Here is a 15,337-nt window from a genome sequence, read left to right on the forward strand (position 1 = left end):
ATGCCAATAGCGGAATAATCTGTTTACTTTAAAAGCAAAAATCTGTCTTTCTTCAGGATGTTTGCTAACTGCAGCAAATATGTGAATATGAATATCATAAAGAAGAACTGTCAGTTTGATTCATGTTTAAATCCAAATGCTTCCTGCTCTTCTTTGGAACAAGCAGCTAGGGAATGTAAACATGTTAATTTCTATGTTGACTGGAGAGAACTGACTAATGGAAGTTGTGGTAAGCACTTTATACCTCTTTCTCCTATGTATAGCAAAGCCTCTCAAAGAAATGAATGAACTACTGTAATTTCTAATTAGTTCTTGATTAAAGCTCACTCCCCTTTGTTGTGTTTCAGATGTGGAATGTCCCAAAGGATTGATTTATAAAGAATACCAAGATAAAAAAGATGACTTCTGTTTTGGAGGGTTTGCCAGCTTTATTTATCTCTTTACCATTTTGCAAAAATATACCGTAGTAGGAAAAATTGTTGATCCCAGCAATGTTTTTTGTAGTGTATATATTGATATTCAAATTTATAAAAGCACAAGAAATCCAGAGATCCAGAATACATTAGAAGATGTATAATTGATTTAAGCTGTATGAAAATAATCAAACATCTGTTGTATAGAGAAATATATCTGTACATCCCTGTGTTGGGATATTGAAGTATTGTTCTGCAGAGAAACTCTCAGGCCCCTGGGATTAAGGAGGGTTGATGATCTTGACTATTCGAGCAGCTTTGTATTCTATCTGAAACAAATTAGATTCTCTAACCATATATCTGGGAATACTACCTGGCTGTAGAATAATCTGGGTTTAGTTTTGTCTTTAGATTCCCATCACACATTACTCAGTACATCTTTCTTGCCATCGTATTTGGGAATGACCTACAGTACCTCCCTTTCCTCATGTGTTCAACATTTATTTTCCTGTTGTGTCATCTACTACTCATTTTTTACACACCAATTTGTTTTGATTACTTTAGTTGGGTGAAATAATTTACGTTGCCTTGGATACATGGTCCAAATTTAATGCCACACAGCCCCCCTTAATCCCCCACTCTGAATCACTATACTGTGAAAAACATTCACCTGTTTGATGCTTTACTTTTTGTAAATATTTGTTAACGATTTATCAAGATATTTCTCTTCTGTTTAGAGTCATTAATTGGGGGAAATCTGTGCACCCGCCCATTTCCGGATGTTTCTGCCCTCCAGGACTTTTTAGGGCAGGAAGCCACTCAAATGTTTGTGTGAAACAATGTCCTTGTGAGTACAACTTCTAACAGATTTAGCTTCAGTCTTCTTCCAGAAATGACTTTTTTTATTCTTTAAAAACAGATTGTAAAGGACCGCTCGGAGAGCCTAAGTTTGTAAGTATGATTTGTTTTGTCACAGCAAGCATTAAAGTAAAAAAAAATAAATAACCTTTTAAGCATCTCATTATATAAAACTACCATCTAACACATGAATGTTCCTCTATTTTCAGGCTGGAGAGGTGTGGGAATCTAATTGCCACATCTGTACATGTAATAATCAGACCTTCACAGAGCAGTGTGTTCGAAAGCCTGTTTTAGAAACACCAGTCTGTTCCCCAAATGAAACCTTGGTGAACACCACTTGTTGTGGTGATCAGATTTGTGGTAAGAACTGACAATCGACTGACATTGGAAAATTTCTTTTGTATTTTTGTTTCTTTATTCCATTTCCTGGTTTTCCTTAATGGTCTATAAGCATTTTCTATTTTTAAAACCTGACTCCTCCCTAGTGTCATGATGGGTGCACGAAGAGTGACCCAATTATGCAGAACACCACTAGACGGACACAGGAATAAAAGTTCAACAAGTTTATTTGATCTCTAGCACACTGATTAGACAGGTTCTGGTTCGGGCCTGGAAACTGGTTCACCAGAGTCTGCGTGAGAGACAGTTCAGTTAGCGTTGTGCTTAGGAGCAGGCGTTCTTGATTGTTACTGATTGTACCTTGAGGGTTCTTGTAGATAAGTTTGAGAGGGTCACTGTTGGATCTGGAGAGGAGTTGATCAGCAGAGTCCGCTAGCTGCTTCAGCGTCTTACATCTAGTTTTGGGCAGACCTTGGCTTTGGGTTCTCCAGCTCTTAGTCCTGAGCTGCATGGAAATTCACTGAGGATCTTCAGGTTTGGCTCTGAGGGTCGGCTCGGCAGGTTAGCTCTTCCTGAGCTCCACAGAGGAGAAACTGGTTTCCTGGAAGACAGAGACTAGGGTTAGAATCCAGGCTGGATTCAAAGTCACAAAGATTCACTGAGAGTCTAGGCTTAGGCGCTGACCAACTGGATCAACACTGCGGCGTTGAGGCAAGATCTGAAGACAGCTTATGTAGTGGATCCTCTGATGATCTGATGGGCTGCAGCTGTGCAGGAGGCTCACTCAGAAGGATCCACGGCAGACTCTGCTGGAGAAAAGGTGGAACTTCTCCAGCTCCCAACACCTAGGTCACCTGCAAAAACCTTAAGATGTGTACAAAAAAAGCTGGAGTGCCATGGTTCAAGATTAGATAGTTTTAACCTGCTTTTCTTCAGCTGTGTGAAGAATGTATCTGTCTAAAACAGTATATTCTTGCTATAAACCATGTCAAGAATATATTTTTTTTATTCTAGTAAGCATTACACCAAAATTCAATGAAATGAAATGGGGCTCTACACCTGATCTCTATTTTGCTGCAGTTTATAGTTCTAAGAAGGGAAGGAGCGCTTTGGTTGGATGTGTGATCTTGAGAGATCATGAACAATAAAAGACTGACTGTTAAACTTAATTTTCCACAAAAATTATATTTTAACCCTAAATAAAAGTTAATAAAAATGTAGTATTGTGTCAGTAAGAAAAAGTAAATCTTGTGCTATCATTGTAACACGTTTATTTAGATGTCTTTGCTTTAATCGGACACCAGTTGCTTTATTTTACAGTTGAGAAGACTTGCAACTATAATGGAACCACATACAGTGTACGTTGTATTGTATTTAATCATCAGAGTCAGTCCCTTTATTGTCCAGTTTGTGATTTTTATTTCTGTTATGCATAGTTGGGAGATACATGGAAGGACATGAGTGACCCCTGCCTGTCCTTTGTCTGCACTGGGAAAGGAATCAAGAGTGAAACAAGAGCATGTCCTACAGAGGACTGTCCTGAGGTATCATTGCCTAATGTCTCTAAAGAATGAAATCTCTAATTTACTAGAATTATTTCTCATTGTTTTGGATTATGTTTAAAAAATTTTAAGAGTGTAAAACAATGTAAAAAAGCAACTTTTACATAAAACTGCTATATTTATTTACACTAAGTATTTGTTTAAAAATTTAGTAATCTCATAATGGGTTTACGCGATCTGACCCACATGCAGAGAACCACTCAGAGACCAAGGCAAAAAGTTTAACAGGTTTATTGAATGTTGATGAAACACAGAAGTAGGAGCTGGAACTCTGGTGAACCGGAACCGGAAAGTCTGAAGCGGAGGTCACAGTGATTAGTTCAGGGACCGTAGGAAAATTGACTGAGGCTTGAATTTGAGGGGGCTCTTGTTAATCCTTGAATCCAGTTTGTGGGGAATTATTCCAGAGGAGAGGGAACTCTATGGAGAGCAGACAGGTAGACATACTTTGGACCCAGAGGAGTAAAGGAGCAGACTGTCACTTCGTTTTATGATGAGGACTTGAACGGATCATGTGGAGGTTTACCCCTGCTCAGTGTGTACTTAGTAATCCTTCCAGGGGGAGAAGGTCCAGGTTATCCAGTTACACAGGAAAGACTTCCTGCAGAGACAAAGAGCAAAGACAAAAACAAGATTAGACTCAGAGACACAAAGCTACGGTTAGACTCTGCTAATTTCAGCTTGGCTAGAGTACCCAAAACTGGCAAACACTCTGGCGTCGAGGTAGTGACAGCCCACTGCTCAAATACTCCTCCGGTAATGATCCAACGAGCCGCAGGTGTGCAGGGAGGCCCAACGAGGAACAGGGCACCACCTGGTGGTGGAGAGAGAAAAAGCACAAAAACAGACCACACAAACTGGATTCCTAACAATTAGGTATCAGGCAAAAGTAGTTGTTAAATTTTCCATATTTCATCCAGTGAAAATCACAAATTTCAGTGTATTGTGTTACATTTATTGCAATATACTAATACTACCAAGCGGATTATAATAGTTTATAGACAATAAATGACAATGACCAGTTATTCATGTTTTAGTTGCTTTCCTGTTCCAGCACACCTCATTCAAATAATTAAGACACATAAAACTAATTAAGAACCACTCCTTTAGATATATGGTGTCCTGCTAGAAAGTAAAATGCATTTCTTCTATTTAGCTATTATAGAAGATATATATAGATATATCGGTTGCTAGTAGTGAAATTTATCTCCACAGATTTTATTGGTTATCTCTAACATGGAAATGTCTGGAGACTTCACTGAACATTTAGATTTGTCATATCAGATTTAAACTATGTGGACTTTATTTACTAATTAGGTGACTTCTGGACTTGGTTTTGGACTCTGGCTTATTTAGATTAATCAAAGTAAAGGAAGGAGAGGTACAAATGTAAGGCACCAAAAAGTCAGAAATTTTAATCTGACAAAATGGATAAAGGAAAATAATTACCTTTAAATGTTCTTTGAATGATGAGTTTCTAAATGAATGATCAAGCCACATGTTTAAGTATAATCTAGCTAATGATGTGTTGTTAACTGTCTCTCCAGGGTAACAGGATTTGGAACAACCAAAGTTGCTGCTTCACCTCTAAATCGGGTAACGACACAAATCTAAAATTGGCCAATTAGATTTAAATTCTTCTATAATCTTTTTTAAGATGATCTAAAGTTTTCTGTTTTGTTCTGTCTATTCCAACTCTAGATAACCAGACCTGTGTGTCCAAGCTTTCCAAAATAAATGCCACTATTGATGAGTGCTCCACCGTTATCGAAGTACCGATATGTGAGGGTTACTGTCTTTCCAAGCCCTGGTAAGGAGGAACGGAAGATTTAGATGCTTAAAAGCCTTTCACCTCACATATCATTTCAGTTTTTACCACCATTCCTTACGTCTCTGTGTTGATTTTTTTCCTCTTCAACAGGATATTATTGGACGATTACCTGCAGGTGGAGCAGGAGTACAGCTGCTGCCAGGAGCAGAGCTCAGAGTTTAGAGAGCTGGAGGTGGAATGCTCTGATCTCACTACCAGGAAATATACCTACAAGCATGTGACTAGCTGTGAGTGTAGAGCTTGTGGTGCACAACTTTAACTGATTACCGGTGGAAATACTTATCTGTAATTTTATTGAACATAATCTTTTTAGCAACAAATTTCTAAATACTCTTTATATCATATAAGAATCATATAATGTGTCTTCCTTCAACTAAGTTTCCCTTTAATCAAAATGGCACATTTATAGCAATGATTGTATTAAGTCTTGAGTTCTAACAGATTAAAAACTGTGCATGCAAAATGTTATGCACATTTTTATCATGTTTAATAAACATAACAATAAATGCAAAAACTGTATGAGTGTCCATGAAATCTAGACCTATGACTGTGTCTACCATTACTTCAATGTCCAAAGTGTCACTACTTGATAATCACTTGATAATGTTCAACACCTGTGATTATAGAATATAAGTTTGAGAAAGCAGCTTTTTATAGTGTGTTTCAACATTGCTAAATTGAAGCAGGTGGTTCTACATAATATATATTTATAAGTGAAACAGCACCCTCCAGTGGCTGTGCTTGATAGTGCAGGGAACCACTAGTGTACTATCTACTAATGTATTATTTCTGCAAAACTCACAAATTAAATTCCATCATTGTTGCATAGAAGGCAGTTTTTTTTAATCACTTCCTGCTGCTCTATTTCCCAGGTCTCTAACAGAAAACCTTCTCCAGTGGTAACACTAGGGCTCTTGTGATTGTTTTTTAAGTCATACTACCTGGAAGTTGAGTAGTATGGATATATTGTACATAAGTCAATATTAACACACATTATCTGTACTAAATCGAACTGATTCTGTAATTCACTGTATAGGGAAAAATCCTGAAATCTCACAATTTACATTTAGATTAAATTCTTAGGGCAATCCACCATTGCTTGATGACTTGTTCAATTTTAAGTTTGTGATTACTATATTATACCTTTTCAATAAAAAGTATTTAACTTCAGTAATTTCAAAGATGGGTGTCAATTTTTTATTTATTTTGTATTTAACTTTTGGGGTTTGGGAAAGTAACCAATGTCATTCTTTGAGAGTTCACGTCACATCCATATCACTGATACAGCTGAATACATTTTGGTTACATATATATGTACAGGGAAAGAGTATAGCTATACACTAGGCATTCTACAGCATTTTAATTTTTAAATTCTCATTCTAATTTTTTTTACAATACAAAAAAGAAATAAAAAAACTCAACACAATTCAGATACCAGTGACAAATAGTGAAAAATAAGCATTAATTATTGTACATATTAAAGTCTTTAAACAATCCATTGTATAAAATCATTGAAAAGGAGGGAGCCCAAATATAGTCAGATGGGCAGAAGGTTTTATGGTTATTAAAATAACTTTTGATATAGTACTAAAATATTTCTGCCAAAAAAAAAAAAGAAAGCATGAATAAAATATATGAATTAAATGCCATTTGTCACGTGACACTTCAATAAATTTGTAAAAGTCGTATTTGAATGTAGTGGACTGTGGTTGTGTAAGCTAAAAGCTTTGTCCCACCAATCATCACCTAGCAGGTGGGTTAGCTGAGTGCAGATTTTCTAACCTGTTAGGGTCAGAGGGTTTCAGAGTGTCCAGGGACAAGTTGCAGATCTGTAACCTCAGAGTTGGGTGTGTAGGAGGGGTGATAACCTCAGGTGGAGTTTTAATCACAGGTCATAAAAACAGCATTCTCAAACATACAATAACAGGCACGATGCTTTCTAAGAAATGCTGGGTTGTTTTTTAAACCAAATGCCAGGTTGAGCATGTTGGGTTATTAAATTGGGTCAATTTCATTGAATTGGGTATTCTGAAAACCCCATTTGCTAGGTTATTTATGTTAGCAGGAGTTAGCAGTTGGATTGTAATCTCTATAATGTTGTGGTTGTTTATTTTGGACTGTGCAACACCATAGGCTGATGTTTGAACATGTGCAACCACACCGCACACTAACTGAACCTCAACATCATCTGATGAGATCATACTGACCAGACTCAATTCAACACAAACCCAGGTTTGTGGTATACTCTGCCTTTGTCATACAGTATATATTTGATGTTTATATTATTATATGAAGCTTCATAAGGTCATTAAGATGTCGTTAAGTTTGCAAGGCACTTTTGCTAGAAAAACATGTTAGCTAATGAGATGATCGGTCTGGGTTTTTTTTTACAAATTAAGTCAATAATAAATCAATTACTAATATGCTAAAGGTTTTTTTTTCCACTAACTGTTAAAAGTGTAAGTAACACTGTTTTTCACAAGAAATTCCTGAGTTGACTATTGTTGCTTAGGCAACAAGTTGCCATGGTTCTGTTTTACAAAACCCTCAGCTTAATTAGCCTTTTTACCTTATGGTTTGCCCTTTTTTCTTATCGTAGGTCTAGAACTAACATCATAGAGTAGTTGTAGACAGCAAAGTCCTCAGGGTCCCAGGTCCATTTGTGCTGTTACCAGCAAACAGATTTCTTTTTTCTCAAGCATCGGTTGTGATCTCTTGCAAGGCTATTGAAGATGTGACGGCTCTACTAATATCTGATTCAAAAGGTTTTTTATTTTCCTCTTGTCTTATGTGAAGGAGTGTAAGCCTACATGACAATTTTATGGAAATGTTGTATGTTTAAATATGTTTTAGATTAATTAATTTGAAGTAATTATAATTGCAATATTAAGGATAATAAAGTTTATAATATAGTGATAATATTTATAATATATAAAACAATTATCATAATTATAATATGATATAATAGTTATAAAATATATTATAATATGTAAAATAATAACAATACAACCCAACTTTCTGGGTTTAAACAACACAGCAGTGTAGTCAATAGAGCCCTTGATTGGGTTTTATAAACAACCCAGTTGGCTTGTATGAGCATTGTTGTGTTAGAGAAACCAACAGAAAAAAATAACAAAAATTGTTGGGTTAAATTAACCCAATTTTTTTTTTCAACTCAACATTTATTTGTGCGTACAGAAACCAACATGGCAGCCCCCACTATAGATTATTTCCCCCACCTTTGTAACGTTATGGTGAGAGACGAGATGAACATCTTCCCTTCTGCTTTACAGACCCCATTCCAGGTGCACCGACCTGAAATTTTACAGATGATCACAGTCACATCATTCCAGGAGCCCAACTGACCTTTGCATAATGTCTCTCCACTCTCTTCTAACCCACTTTCCTGTATTCCTACTATTGAATATAACAAAATAAAGGCTGATAGAGCCCAATTTTTTTTTTTTAGAAAGACATAAATAGTATTAACTATTGCAGAGAAAAACAGGCCATCAAAATCAAAATTCTAAGAGAGATTATGGCTTTACCTTAGAATTGTACCACAAATTTCAAACTGAAGTGACATTGAGAAAACAGCAATTAGAGATTTTTATAGATATGAAAAAAGTATGAATGTTTGGCTCTCAGATCCAGGCAGAAGACATTGGTGCTGAATACATCAATATATTCATTGGTGTGACCTTGATATGCAAAGATCTAACTTAGAGATGTCTTTCCCCTTGGAGTCGACATTGGTGGTGAAATGGAGGCTGGAAAAATGAGAAGAGTCATAGAGAGATGGTTGGGATGAAGGTGGTGAAGGGGTAGAGGAGGGTTTCAGTTTAGTTGGAACTGAGGGCATCCTTAGACCTGAAGCTGTAAAGGTACAGTTCTGAACAATACCTGGCTGAGGGGAGGGTGAGGAGCTGTACCAATAGGCTGGAGCAGGAGTACATGAAGAGGAAACTGGTGGACAGGTAAGCGTCTTCAGGTTCAATTTAGACCTAGGCTTAAGTTCTTGTCTAAAATTTCCAAATTTTCTTCTTGGAGTATACCGCAAATCCTTCAACAATAAAGAATTGCCTCACTCAGTGAGTGTTGTCACTTTGATTCCTAAACTACATAAAAAAAAAAAAAAAAATAATAATAATATATATATATATATATAATGGCTATAAGATGTTTTTATGTCTTTTAGCTAAATACTCTACTAAATACAAAAATGCTCTAAACATCATATTGCTTCTATCTGAATGGATCAGGCAACATTTCTGATCAAATTAGATTTACATCAGACTTACCTGGCTATAGAGATCTTATTTCTTATTATCAACTTATTCACCTCTTAAATCATCAGAGGGTCTTTAAAACCATTAGTCCCAATTCAATTTTTCTAACCCCTGTCCTTTTTTAACTTTTTTATTCAAGCCTTTAGGTTACTCTATACAGATAATAGCATGCTTTCACCATGCTTTTTTATACCAGTGTTGTAAAAATAAAGACTGTCAGATTCTCTATTTTTTTTTTTGAAGAAGTCGCATAAAAATATGACCTTATACAATTATTATTAATATTTACAGATCTTACCATTTACAATATGAAGTGGTTAAAAGCAAATACATTATGCAAGCATCTAATTCCAGACTGTTTGGATCTATGATATCAGAAACAGTGCTATTATTTACATGGAACAGAGGCGTCAATGACCCATCATGGAGGTGCAAAAAGAACCACACCTTAATCCGATGCAGGCCTTACCTGCCCCGTTCATGATCCAACAAAAAGATAGATATTGTGCAAAAATAGCATCAAAACAATCCCCTAGACTTAGGAAAATAATCTATTTTATGATTTATGGAGACAAAGGAGGTTATTTTAAGAGACATTGGCTAAAATTGGCTAAAAAACGTTTTAATTAAGAAAAAATGAAATCAGTGTACATTTGTATCTGAAAGATACTTATCTTAATTAAATCTCATTTCCATAAAGCTATATAATTAAAATAAAACTTAATTTAAAGAAAATATAATGAAATCAAAGATTAAATGGTTTAACTGTTATGACAGCAAGTAAAAGGGTGAAAGATAGGGTGGGTCGTCATGGTTAATGCATCTGGACGGAACAAAAGTAGGTCAGTCTTTATCAGAATATGACTGGTCTGAGCACCCTGGTATCTTACCTGCAGATAAAATTTAGTACTTTCAAAGCAAACAAAAAGCTAATTTGGAGGATTTGTAGATAACGTGAAGGGTTTAGCGGTCCTCTCAGTTTTCAGATACATATTTTTTAAAAACATACTACCTGTGGAGCAATAAGGGATGGAAAATACCCACCATTATTGAATACTTGACCAAAAATCCTTATTGGCTTTGGATGTCCTTGAAACACCACAGAGATTTTGTCAAAACCCCAATCTGCATATAAGTGTATTAACATCTCCTTCAAAGTGGCTATAATGTAAAGCAATTCAGGTAATTATGTATGGATAAGAAAATACAAGTAAAGTCCAGTTTATTTAGCATAGAACTGTGAATCATGCACCCTATAAATCCTGTTTTCTCCTCACCAGCAGTCACATGGGAGAAACTACAAAGATGATGAAGTAAGGTTAATCCCAAAAAAGTTTTTGATTAAAAAAAACAACAAAAACAGTGGACATCATCCAGAACATTATATTACCAGGATGACATGTGGTGGTGGCAACATCATGTTGTTGAGACTTTTCTAAGGTTGAATGTTGCAGGCAAATAGGTGCAGGTCAATATAATTCCACTCAAAACAAATGCTAGAGGCAAAAGACTTGTAACTGACTGGAGCTTCACCCTACTACAGGAATTGGCCACTGAACATACATGAATTACGATAGAATGGTTTAGTTTTGTCAGATTGGCCCAGTAAAAAAATAAAATAAAATTGACAATCAATGAAAAGTCATATTTTTATTAACATACAAAAACAGCAAAGAATAGTTCACTTAACACTTAGACGACTACTTTGTGTTTGTCTATCGTTCAATCATCGTTAAGATTCATCATAGTTAGATTTCGTAATTCAAATAAAGGTAAAAATAAAGCTTGAAAGACTATGAGAGCTTTTTCATTAATAAAAAAATAAGCTCATCTGCCAAGACATTTAAAACCTTTGTTTTTACAAATATTATTGAAATTTGGCTGAGCAAACGCTATTTCACAAAATAAATGAATAAAAATAATTAACTTTTTTGTGTGTGTGTTGAATATCTCCTTCCTTTTCCACATTGATGTTTTTAGGTTCTATGTTTTATCTCAAAAACTTTTACATTTTTACTATATGGTGATTTCACAAGCCAGTGACAAATAAGTAACTGCATCCTTGTTTATGTCCCCTGGACAGCCTCATTATATCCCCCTTATTATACTCCCCCCATGTCATTTGTGTTTGTCTTTTTTTAATATGCTGGGTATGGCATGGCTGACCTGTGTTTGCCAAAATGTTTCTTTTTTATATGATACTAGACTTAATGTGTTACCTAGTAAAGTGCAATTTTCTTTAAAGGTCATTTCCCATTAGTATATTTAGTCAAATACAAAATGGTTGCCTAATTATGGTTTAATTAGTTGCTCTAGGTTCAGATCTTATTGTTTAAAACACAGACATAAAAAGAGAAATCCTTAGTTTCCAGTTTGAAATTCTTTCTGTAGCTTTCTCTGCAGAGTTGGATAATTTTCTCCCCTATTGTTATTTCCCTTTTTGCAATAAAAAAAATAACATCATCAGCAAATACAGCGATATACAATTCTAGAATTTCAGTGTGTAGTACCGTCTCTGGGTTTCTGCTCTGCTGCTACTTTAAGTTGCGCTTCCTGATTGCTTCAAGGCCAGAGGCTGAACTTTAGGTGAGTGCATGGATGCTCATGTTTGTCCATGAGGGGTGTTGGGATTTTATTTATTTTTTTTAGTGTCACAGGCGTGGAGACAGCATATATAAACAAGGCAGAGTTCCTCTAACAGCCCTGCGCTTTCCTGCAGCCAGAAAGCATCCAGCACCATGGACTCAAGGAGATGGATGCTGGCTCTATGCTTCTTCTTAGGTTTGGGTAAAGGCAAATTCATGCATTACTTTTATCTTATATATAGAGAGATTTTTTATTTATTAAATTTTTTCAATCTTGGGTGATTTTCCATGTTCACAGAGCTAAAATGGGAGTTAAAAATAAACTATTTCATAGAAATAAAGCAATTTCCTTATTGGGGTTTTGTTGTTAAAAAATGTATTGGAAGCTTTAAACTGAATTCTAACACTGTGTCTGCAGAAGATGGATTAGTCCTACATTTAGTGCATGACTCATTTTTACTGTTTTCCCCTCTAACTGAGTATTGACTTGCAGCTTTTAGGGCGGGTGAATCTATGGGAACACCTGAGTCTCAGAAATGTGAGTACCTGAATGTTGGCAGGATTAACCTCTGTACTTATGTATTAATTTAATTGACTAAAGTTAAACCAAAGACAGTTGTGTTTGATCTGTCTCTAAATAGTCCTAAAGTAACCACTGACAATCCTTCCTTGCCAACTCTGATTAGATATTTGCAAGACATATGGCAGCGGAGTCATCCAGGCTTTCAAAGGTTCACTTTTCTATGTGCGCTCAAACTGTCCGTTCACCTTCGCCCGCTTCACCCACAAACGAGTCAAGTGTGACATCACCATACGGCGAGGACCGAATAGTTTGGTAAACCTAATCGAGATTATCATCAACAAGGTCAAGACCGTAGTGCAGAATGGAACCATCCTGGTAGAGAAGAAAAGGTTTGACTCCATGTTCTACACTCATTTTGCTTTGCAGTTGTGAACCTTAAGGTAAAGTCTAATCAACCTTTCCATATAACCTACTAGGTTTCTGTTTAAAAACTACAGTCTCCTTCATATTTATCAGTGCCCCTGGTTAAAACATGCTAAAATAACACCTGTAATATTTTCCTGCAGAGCAATTCACACTATCGGTCATTGATGGAAATTTCATGACATTGAAGGTTGCTTTCAAACACCTTTGGTAAAACTGTCCATTTTAGTGTTAGAAAGCAGTTCCGGCTGCACATTAGCATGGTTTGTCCAGAGTACAGTGTTTCATCTCCAAAGAGATAAAACAGAAATCTCTTGTCCCTCTCCATAACTTTTTGTTTATACTTTTCTGTTCCCTATATTTGTATTTTTATTGTTTCTAAAGTGACCTTCAGTATGTAGAAAGGCACAGTTAAATAAAATGTATAATTAATAGTATTATATAATTCATACCTTAACACCAGAAGATCATGACATCCTGTCTAATCCCCAAACTCAAGAGTTTATTGCTCTGACTTTAGGGGCTGCAGTGGGTAGCGATGTTGCTTTACAGCAAAAAGATTTCAGGTTCAATTTCTGGCCCGGGGTTTTTGATGACCTGTCCAGGGTGTACTCCGCCTCCTGCTCATTGACAGCTGGAGATAGGAACCAACACCCCTTGCGATCCTAGAATGGGTAAGGCCAGGCCAAATTAATAAAAAAAGAAACATAAATACCAGCAGGGCCTAAAGTCAGGTTTAAGACAAACTGATCTTTTGATGCATCTATTTTGAAAAACAGTTTATATCTGCCTCCTCTATGTAAAATGTTTTATTGTCTTTCTTCTTTGCAGAATAGCTAGATGAATGAAACAAACAAACAACTATTTTATTAGCTTAAGTGAGCTGGTGATTACCAGTTATTTATAACCTCTTTTGTTTAAGCAAAGTTGTCTCTAAACTGACCCCTCTTATATTCTTTTATTCTTTTATTTACAGGGTTTCCCTTCCATATGACCACACCTACCAGCACATATATCAATACGGCATCTACACCAGACTGAGGAGCTCATTACTCCCTCTCTCAGTCACCTGGCACACAGTAGCAGGAGGACTTGACAGTGTTTGGGTGAGCACATGATAAAGTTAGACAAATACTATAAACTGCCACCAGCTGGTTTGTTAAACGTCGAGCACACACTATCATAACTTATTTTTTACAAAAACCGCATTTAAATACTGATATTGCTAATTCTGTTGCTAAAGAACCCTTCTTAGCTGAAATAACACGCAGCGCTTATCTGCACGATCTTAACTTATTGTTGGGGGGAATTCAGACTGTTTTCTTTTCAATGTAGGTGCAGTTCATTGAGTTCTATCAGGTTTCATTCAGCTCCCATAAGTCTCCCTGTTGCAAAACCTCAGCTGGTCTGAGGTCAGAACTTTGGCTGGGCCATTAAAGCACCTTAGGTATTTTCTTTGAGGGTCATCCAGTTGTAAATCTACTTTGGGCTAATTTGGGTCAACTCAGTGATCTCAAGGTGTTTAGATGATGTGAGCCCTCCCTCTCTGCGCCTGAGAGTTGCATCAGATTTCCTCAATATGTCTGTTAGAAATCTGGTTCATACACTGCTTGTCCCTAGACATTTTTATTGGTTATTTATGCTTGGCCAATATGTATCTCCAAACTTGTCAAATTTAAGCCAAGCATAGTTGTTAAAAAAAAATTCGGCCTTTGTTAGCCCTTTAGAACAACCCAAACCATTTTTCAAAGATTTGGAAATCCATATATATATGGAGGTCAACTGCACCTTTTTGGTGAAAAATAATAAAACTTTACTTACCATCTATTTTAGATTAAGTTCATTTTCAGGCTTTTTTTCTTCAATAGAGCTTTTGTAAACGGAACAAATGTCTTAAGGTGGCAGGTTTTCGAGATGTAACCATTTTTTAACTGTTACAGTTAGAGGGTATTAAAAACAAAATGAGTTTGCTTATCTTTTAAAGATTATCTGCAATATAAGTATTTTATATGGGACTGCATATACTGCCTTTTCTACTTATTATTAATGTTTGTGTTTTGTGCTTATAAACCGAAACTGCACTTTGATTATTTTATAACCAAAAGTACTGATAATGAAAAGTGATTTTTACTATTAATCTGAGTTTTAATTCGGTTTTAGGACAAATTAACACCTAAAACATAACATGTAACATTTATGTCTTTTACACATCTACTAATGTCTCTTTGTGATTTACTATGAAGGTTGAACTAGAGCAAAAGCTGAGCTCTGACTTGAGTGGACTTTGTGCAATACATAAGACAGGTATGGCATCACAAAGGATATTATTGTATTTTTTGTTTATGTTAAAAAAAAAAAGATAAACTAAAAAGGATTGTATTTTAGTTGCCACATTGAAACTATAATCTAGAGCTATGATGATCTCTCCATTTACTTTATTAGGTTTATTAAGTAAATCACCATACAGCAGTTATTGCAGATTTACTAACTGTACATAATATTTATAAAGCT

At 35.7% G+C, this 15,337-nt stretch overlaps 2 protein-coding genes across 2 annotated transcripts in view; both read left to right on the forward strand.

Annotated features, from left to right (window-relative positions):
- Positions 1-87: 87 nt before the first annotated feature.
- Positions 88-3,187, forward strand: LOC119784908 (submaxillary mucin-like protein). Its single transcript, XM_038287196.1, has 7 exons — positions 88-109; positions 348-417; positions 1,151-1,260; positions 1,333-1,364; positions 1,481-1,634; positions 2,934-2,971; positions 3,050-3,187. The coding sequence occupies exons 1-7, from the start codon at positions 88-90 to the stop codon at positions 3,185-3,187; spliced, it is 564 nt and encodes a 187-aa protein (XP_038143124.1).
- An 8,780-nt stretch (positions 3,188-11,967) lies between these two features.
- The window catches only part of LOC119784910 (mucin-19-like), a 28,668-nt gene continuing 25,298 nt past the window's right edge, over positions 11,968-15,337 (forward strand). Inside the window, exons 1-5 of the mRNA XM_038287198.1 lie at positions 11,968-12,082; positions 12,374-12,418; positions 12,567-12,792; positions 13,803-13,932; positions 15,070-15,130. Of these exons, the coding sequence (XP_038143126.1) occupies positions 12,034-12,082; positions 12,374-12,418; positions 12,567-12,792; positions 13,803-13,932; positions 15,070-15,130 (511 nt within the window). The 5' untranslated portion in view covers positions 11,968-12,033. The remainder of the gene's footprint in view (positions 12,083-12,373; positions 12,419-12,566; positions 12,793-13,802; positions 13,933-15,069; positions 15,131-15,337) is intronic.

Source organism: Cyprinodon tularosa, unplaced genomic scaffold (genome assembly GCF_016077235.1).
Source record: "Cyprinodon tularosa strain WSP-4 unplaced genomic scaffold, ASM1607723v1 ctg237, whole genome shotgun sequence".
In the NCBI taxonomy this organism is placed as follows: Eukaryota; Metazoa; Chordata; class Actinopteri; order Cyprinodontiformes; family Cyprinodontidae; genus Cyprinodon; species Cyprinodon tularosa.

What these genes read in the sequence shown, in the direction of transcription:
- LOC119784908 (XM_038287196.1), top strand. Translation starts at nt 88, where the DNA reads ATGAATATCATAAAGAAGAACT. An exon ending in GATGACTTCTGTTTTGGAGG is followed by an intron (nt 418 to 1,150) that starts GTTTGCCAGCTT and finishes TCTTCTGTTTAG; the next exon opens with AGTCATTAATTGGGGGAAAT. An exon ending in CGCTCGGAGAGCCTAAGTTT is followed by an intron (nt 1,365 to 1,480) that starts GTAAGTATGATT and finishes CTCTATTTTCAG; the next exon opens with GCTGGAGAGGTGTGGGAATC.